The 8,761-nt window shown below is 36.3% G+C and overlaps 1 protein-coding gene across 1 annotated transcript in view; it reads left to right on the plus strand.

Annotated features, from left to right (window-relative positions):
• Nucleotides 1-1,039, plus strand: part of LOC112501157 — a 2,570-nt gene extending 1,531 nt beyond the window's left edge. The window contains exon 2 of the mRNA XM_025104827.1: nucleotides 907-1,039. Within this exon, the coding sequence (XP_024960595.1) occupies nucleotides 907-993 (87 nt within the window). The 3' untranslated portion in view covers nucleotides 994-1,039. The remainder of the gene's footprint in view (nucleotides 1-906) is intronic.
• Nucleotides 1,040-8,761: the final 7,722 nt, after the last annotated feature.

An 8,761-nucleotide genomic window follows, 5' to 3' on the forward strand; every position in this document is an offset into this window, starting at 1 on the left:
GAAGAGAGACCGTGAACGTGAACTCGAAGCCGTGAGAAGAAGAAGAAGTCGAAGTTGTGAGAAGAAGTCTGAAGTTAGTCGTGAACTCGTGATTAACTCAAGAAAGAAGACGACGTTGTGGAGTAAGGAAGCTTCACTGATTTCAGATTCAGACCTAATTTAGCCCAAAAAATTAGGCCCATGGAATAACAAAAGCCCAAAATTTTGAACACTTTAATTATGTGATGTTTTACTTTTGAAACTATATTTCTAAACTCTAATTAATGCATATTATATATATAATTCTAAGAAATATTATGTTAACCGCTATTTCCGATATATCACCGATATATCACCGATATATCACCGATATAACCGATATATCGAATATCGGTCCTGACCGATATTTCGTATTCTGACCGATATAACAGCATAGCTAATATCAATATTTTTTTTCAATCTTTATGATATTTTCATGTTTATATTTTCTTTAAAAATAAAAACATTATCACTTTCTCAAAACACATAAAACCGAATTATAACATCGACTTAGACAAAAAATTAAAATAAAACAAAACATTGAAATACAAATGTATCTCACTGCATTGTGCGAGTACTGTTCTAATTAATACTAAGAGATTTAATCATGTATTTGCTTTTAACTAATGATTCTACGTCAATCGACCACATAAAACCACTAGATCTCAATGACTTCTTTTTTGGCGGTTTACTAAATTTTACCTCCTCTTCCACCGATTAACCAAACACTTGTTAGTAAAAGATGCAGAGGGTCTGTTTATTAGCAGTTTAATGAGCTTAATAAGACACACAACTTATTGGGTCTGTTATATATGACTGTATGATAATGACTTAATGATATAGATTATAAGTAAATAAGACTCGTAATCATATCTTTTTGATTTGCAGGTATCCATAGATTGTGCGATAGTGCTAAGCCCAAGCAAGCAATCTCTCGTTTCCAAGAAATGCGGATTCGATGGTTTGCAAGTATGATATTAATTTTGATCGTCAAGTAATCTTCTACGAAATGAAAAAAAAAAAGAGAAAATAAACCAAGTTTTTTTTATTTCGTTTGCAGAAATGTAAAAGGGTCGGATCTCATTCTCATCCCGTTGGGGAAATGTAGATTTTTTTTTCCTGTTTATATACGTTATTTTAAATTAAATATGTGAGATACGACACATGTTTAAATTTCATAAATTTCTAATAAACTTAAATTCAAAAGGACTCTAATTTAGTACCCAAATTTTTTTTCTTATTAAATGTTAAAATCTCTAAAAAAATCTGTTATTTAGTGATATTTTTTGAGACTGAGTTTTTCTTATTTACTTTAATCCAAATCACTTTCTTTTAATCTTCATGTGTCTATGTTGAAGATTCTGGTGGACTGGTCGACAGTCGATGATATGCAAATTTGATTCCATTTTCATGCAATTAACCTATTTTTTAGTAACTTCAAATTCCTTTATCATTAATTCTATAATTATTTTAGAAAGTCCCGACCTTTGTTATAATATCTTAATGTGCTTCATCAACGTTGGCCCCCTCGATTCCATTCACCGTCGGTGACTATCTCCAGTTGCAAGCACCACCTGTCGTCAGACCACCGTGGTCTACCCTCCCTGCAGCACCATTATCTTCCACCAACAGCTTCATCGACGACGTCTCATCCACTCCATTCACAGCCTCCTCCAACCGATCCTTCTTCTCCACTGACTCCAACCACCATGGTCTACTCCTCTCTCGATTCTTCACCATGAACCGCCCTCCATCTTTGCTCCCTCCCACCACTTGAAACCGTATCAAGCTTCGAACGCCCCTCTGTTTCCCTTATGTTCTCTCTCTCTCGAAAACCACTAGCACTCGTAGTCGTCGCTCAAAGACCATCTCCACCCCCATCATCGAACCTTCTTCCGTCCCCTGCACCTTTACAAAACTTCAAGATTTTTTTTTATTTTGTAGTTTTACCTGTCATATAGGTTGTAGGTTACATTTTTAAGTGATAAAAATGTATCTAATAGATTTTCAAAGGATTTTTTTAGCGAAAATCCAATAACTTGTTCATTTAAAAAGATTGTCCAATAACTTAATCATTTAAAATATAAAAGTCTATTGGGTTCTTTTTTAGACTTTTCCATTTGAAAAACATATTTCAAAGTCTAAAATCTATTTAAGGGTATAAAGTTTTAAATTAGCTAGGTTTGTTTTGGAAATTTATTTTTATAAAAAAAGAAACACGAAGTTTTGCCTTAAATAAATATTTTTCCAATTATTTTGAACATCTAACAAATGGTTCCGAAAAATAAAGATGAGATAAATCGTATGTGTTATTATAATAATCGTTAATACGAACTTTGACTGATATAATGACTTAGGGGGTGTCTGGGATTGCTTATTTGAAACAACTTATGATTTTATACAAAAACATTTATCAACTTGTTATAAGCTATAAGAGTTTAACTTCTTCAAAAACTTCTTATTACTGGTTTGGCACCGGTATAAGTTGTTTATCCAAACACTCTAAAGTGCTTATTACCGGTGTCACACCAGAACAAGTCAATAAGTTGTTTTTATAAGCAATCCCAAACACCCCCTTAGGGGCAGTTGGATATGTACCTTGAGTTGTGTGGTGTTCTTGAACCATCTCATCTCATGCACCCTTTTGGTTCAAGCCTGATGTTTGGGAGAACTCTTTTATTCAAGTATGTATTGAGTTCTTTTAAGGTTGGGAGTATTGTAACATTTATAATGATGTTGTTACTATTAGAATAAGTTGTGGGAAACGATCAAAAAACAATCGAGAAACAGTCTGAATGCGGCACAACAAAAATAAAAACTCGGGCGACCTGGCCCGTGACTTGGGTCTCGTCCAGATTCATCCTGGGTGATTTTTAAGCACGATTATCTAGTTTTTTCCCCACTTCTTCATTTCTCTCTTCTCTGGGGAGATTTTGGGAGCATTGAGATCGTTTTTGGGAGCTTTTTTTTTATGGCAAATGGAAGAATTAACATGGAGATTGAAGATCTATAGTTGGAGTCTCAAGATATATCTCTAGTTTGGTTGAAATCAAGGTCTGTCTTGGAGATAAAGACCTCAATTGTAGATTGATGAAAGGTTTCAAGTTCATAAAGAGGTAAGTTTATCGAGTATTTTGACCTCTATATTTGAGGGATCATTGGGGATTTAAAGTTTTATGTTAATATATGGTACATTTCTAGACTTGTATAACACCCATAGTTTTGTGGGTACAACATTTTGGAATTGACGTTCTTTCTATGAGCTTTTTGAGGTCTTTTAGTGAGTGGAATGCATTGTGTCATGTAAACAATTGGTGCTGGTGCGGGTGCGGGTGAGGGTGAATTCTGGTAGAGAAAAAGGTGTACCGGGAACTAACAGAAAGTTAGGGTTGTATCTTGAAGAAAGTCAAGCAGGAATAGATGGCCTGCCCCTAGCCTCTTTGCCCCTCCCGGTTCGGAAGCAGAAGTATTTTCAGCTCCCGAAGGGTAATGCTGCTCAATTTGAGAGGTGAAGCCACTTATCCACCACTTAAAGTCGTGGGCCACTTTGCGCAACTTTCTATTATGAAATTTTGAGTTTCTGTGCACGCATGACTAGCCCCGTGACTTAGGCCGTGGGAAGCCTCTGACGGGTTTTAAACCCCATTTTTTATCTAGGGTTTGTCCATTCTTCACCCACTTCATTTCTCTCCACATTTTTGGGCAACTTTTGGGGTCCCAAATCTTCAAGTGGAAGGATTTTCTAGATGATTTCTGCGAGGGTGGAGCTTATGGAAGATTGAGTCTCAACTCTTCAAGATCTCCATTGTTGGAATTAAAGGTTTTAATTACCATTCTTWCAWCCCTCTTTATCCTTTCTTCTAGGTGTGATCTAGAGACCTTGGAAGGATTTCTTGTTGATATAAGAGTTGGCAAGTTGAAAGAACCTTGTGGAAGTTTTGGAGTTAAGATTTGGGGGTCTAACTTGGAGATATCAAGTCTTCACCAAAGGAAGCTCAAGATTTGGGGTAGGAACCTAGATTTAGTATAAATTTAGCAAGGTGAGTTCTAGTTGCTTTGCAAAACTATATACATGTTAAAATATCTCTGTTTTGGATCTTGAACATATTCCCATGAGTATACTTCATATTTGATGAGTTTTGTGTTTTTGGTGCATTTGGGTATGTTTTTGTTTCGATCTTGAATGAATGTTCATAATGGGTTATTTTGTGACATAAATCTTCAAGGTTTGCGCTAAATAATATTTGTTGTATCAAATGGGATTTCGTGGATGTTTAGACAATTTGGGAGCAATACATGGTTTTGATTTTGGAAAATACTGATTTGGGATTTAACCCAACTTATGGACTTTATTAAAGGAACTTGAGCCCTTTTGGTTATAAACGTGTAAATCTTTGGTAAACGCCTATTATTGACTTCGTGAGGATCTTGAAAATATAAACTATTCAGTTTTGGACCTCTTGCTTTTATACTTCAATAAAATGATGATTTGTGGACCGGTCCATTTGTGGGTGTCAAGTATGTTACAAATGTTTGGAAAATATGTTTTTTCGGCTTATGTGGTTTACATTGACTTTATTTATACAGTCAAATGTTCTGTGGGCGTTTTGGCTTGATTTCAACTCAAATGGGTTTTGAGGACATTTTTCTGTTTAAATAGCTCAATATGAAGCTTTGAACGTAAAATGCATTTATTGCAAATTTGTTGGATATTACATGTTTTGAGTGCGTTAATAACATAATTTTAGACTGTAATGACTGGATCCATAGGCATAGGAGTTTGTCTTGTGTTTAGGTGTGGAGTTTTCATGTCCACACTTAAGTCTAGTAAGTGGTCCCCAAGTTATGGTTTGAGAGCTTATAGTGGTACCTTACTAGGTCATATACGGAGCTAGTAGCCTGCGGTAGTACTCTATTGAGTTGTATACGAGGCTAGGTCTTGCAGTGGAACTCATTGGAGTCATATACATACTCAGTGACTTCTGTGATGAGACTCATCTAAAGGTCGAGCAGACACTAGGGTCATTGTGGGAATCTTGCGGTGGTAGTCATTGTAGTCATATACGAGGATCTGTTACCTAAGGTGAAACTCAAGAACATCGATAAGTGGGTTACATTCGATAGAATCGGATCTCCCTCGTCACCAAAAGGTGGTGTTTTGTGTACTTCCTTACCTATGATTTCAGTGTTTTGAATATAGAGTCGTAATGACTTACATTTTAGATAAGGGGTATATGATTTGGAAATAACGAGATTTAGATGATATTCCTTTTATGTCTTATATTTTAGATATGGGGTTGTTGTTTAATGGAAAATGTTCGTTTTAACCGTTTTATGTTTTATATGATAAACCCGTTTTAATTCACTAGACGTTAAGCCTAATACTTTTTCTTATCGACATGTATATCAGGTTTGAGTGAGATATGAGAGGCGTTTGGAGCTATGTAGAGGTTTTGGTAGGATGGTTTTAGAAGCGTCATTTCAGTGATAGCAGATTTGATGGTTTTAGTAACTCCTGATCTATTTTAATTCTGTTAAGTATTAGATTGTCCCGTTTAGAACCCCGATGCATTCTTGCTCTCTTTCTTATGTAAATTTTAAATATTTTGTTATCAAACATGTTTTAATTTGAAGAATTTTGGAAGTTTTAAATTGTCCGCTATTCTGTAAATTTAGGGGTCTTACAACTTGGATTCTTGCCTTTAGAAGATCTCCAGAGATTTTTGCTCATGGGTTGAACTATTGAAGTATTCATCTTTTGGAAGCTAATGATGGGTTTGGAAACGGTGAGTTTCACGTTGATTTGTAAAAATTATGTACATGCTAAAATGTTCATTTTGGAGTCTTAATGTGTTTTCTTGATATTTATCAAATATGTTGATTATTTGATGAGATTTACAACTTTGGTACATTTGATTTTATAAATCTTGTGAAATACCTATATTTGGAGGAGTTTCGACATTTTGAGATATAATTCTAAAGTGTGGTCTTTTGTGATTTATTAMGTAAATGAATATTATTCGGTGTTAATACACTTCTAATGTATTTGGTTTTATAAATTGTTTGGAAAATGTATATTATCGTGTTATGAGACATTTTGAATATAAATAATATGATTTCATCTAGAAAATGATTTGTCCCAATCAATAATGGTTTTTGAAGTAATCATATTTTTTGGTTAAATATATTTTGTTATTTATGTTGACTTTTATTGGGTAGTTGAATAAATATGGACCTTATTGATTTGGTTTGGCTCAAATGAGTTTTTAGGGACATTTGTTCGGTTTAAATTGTTAAATGTTGAGCTTTGGACATGACTTACAATTTATTGCATAATCATTGGGTTACATATTTTAAGTATGTTGGTCATTCAATTGGAGTCATGTAATTTAAATTTTAGTGTTGGATACATAGGCATATGAATCGTATGATGTCATTATGGGTATTGTAGAGATAGTCTCATCTAGTAGAAATAGGGGTCACTCTAGTGCTCGTGGTGGTACTCGTTGGAGTCGTATATGGAGCTAGGGCTTGCGGAGGTACTCGTAGAGTTGTATACGGGGTTTGGGTCTTGCGGGGTACTCGATAGAGTCGTATACGAAGTCATTGGTCTTGAGAGAAACTCGGTAACATTGAAGTATGACAAAGTTTATTGAAAATTTAATTGCAACCCATAATAACGTTATAAAACATAATGAATGACTAACCATGCTAATCCAACTAACCTAGGACCAATTTGGTTCGATCCACGCATGAGCGAGAGCGTGTTGTTTAGTAACAAAGAAATCCCCGAAATTTTCTTCCACGTTTCTGCCATTGAATGTGTGATACCTGCGTGTTTCGAGAGAGTAGAACACCATCTTCCCGTTTGCGGAATGCAATCTTGGAAAGTAGATCTTGTTCTCCATTTCGGGTGTTTTAGCGTCCATGCAGACGCAGGTTCTACCACAGATGTAAACCATGTGCTTTCCTAAACCATCCATTTTCTCCCATTCTTGTGTAGAATCGTTCAGCTTAAATATCTCCACCGCTTCTCCAAACTCTCCCACGGTAACTAGCAAAAGATGTTGATTACACGCCACTAGGAAATACTCCGTGGAACCACGGCACCAACTTATCGGGGCTTCATCAATGAAGGGCCTCAAAGAGAAAATGTCATCATCGAAAACATGAAGAACTCCCTTGTTGGACAAGGCATATACATCAGAGTTATAGAAAGTTGGAAACCCAACAATAAATGGATCGACACCGATAAAATCCAGATCGAATCCAAACCAAAATGGTTCAGGTTGATCCACAYAGTAGATGTARACAGTCGGTTGTACACTATACCTTGCAAATCCAACAACCATACAATCGGGGGAAGTAGGTGATTCTGAGAAACAAAAGCTTTCTGCATGAGGCACTGGTGGAAGCTCACGGGTATCACTTGTGAAGGGGTTAAAGAACACCATTCGATGGTGACCCGTAAACAGCAGCAACCAACCATACCTRCAACACAATATTCTGTTYTCAAAAAACAATTCTCCAGATGCTTTTATAAAGTAATTGTCCCCAAACATCGGATCTGTAAAAGTGATGATGCCTCGATCTTTCTCAAATGTCATCATCCATGGTGAACCTAATGAATATGTCTGCAATCTCTTTTGCGCTAAAGCATTGCTCCATCGAATCACAGGTGCTGCTGAACGACAACGCTTGCATGTAGCACGAAAGTTAAGGTACTCGACACCAACACAAAACTCCATAATCACCTCCAAAACATGAAACGGGATATTCAGCAGGTATGCTTCATCATCATTCTGTTCCTCATGAGGTTCATTCATCTTGCTACTAAATTCAATCTCATCATCCATAGCCGATCTTGCCACCATCTCATTTCCCTTGCCCTTATCTTGTTTGCAATCACCTTTGCACTTGGTGTCTCCATTATCACCTTGTAACCTACACAAAATGATGATTTTAATAAGAAAAATATTCGAGTGCCAGCCATAAAACACAAAATGATGTTTCCGACTCAATACCTAAATTCAGGCATTGCCCACACCGAGATACGGTTTCTTCGGAAAGCCTCCGACCTTGGTGGTAAATCTAGAGAATGCATAGAAGTAGGGGAGATGGTTTTATCTTTGACATTGTAGGAGTATATTACTTTGCCTGTTTCGTGAAGAATGTGTATGTAACCCCCTAATTCCGAGCCAATTGCAGGGCTGCAAGTTACCGATGGATCCAAAGCCGTATCCACGAAAAATTCAGTGCCTTTAAGGTCTTCCATTTCGACCCATGCCATGCTAGTCATATCAAGTTTATACAAGAACACACCAACGGGTTTTTTCGWGGTTAAATCTATGAAACCTTTCTTGGTTAAATCTGTATARCATACTACAATGGTAAATAGTTCTGAACAAGATCCTTTCAAGAATGTAGACAAGTGACATGCAACGGCAATAGTACGGGGTAACATCACAAACTGCGACAGACTTATCAGAACTCCTTTGTCGTTAACCACAATGTCGACGTGTATGACACGACTATAATCATTAGTCAAGGCGTAGACTTTACCATCGAAACAAGTTGGCTGTAGTAGGAAATCATGTTGGCCTATACTCATGAGCTGTTTAGAATACGACATTTCGGTCCACTTCTTTCTTTTATGGCCCAGCCTACAGAAAACAAAGTTAGGTTTTGAAATTCTCGTGAGTAGGAGGATGGATCCGGGATGATCAGGAGGGGACGACAAACA

This window comes from Cynara cardunculus, assembly GCF_001531365.2.
Source record: "Cynara cardunculus var. scolymus isolate 2C chromosome LG 17, CcrdV1, whole genome shotgun sequence".
Lineage (NCBI taxonomy): Eukaryota > Viridiplantae > Streptophyta > Magnoliopsida > Asterales > Asteraceae > Cynara > Cynara cardunculus.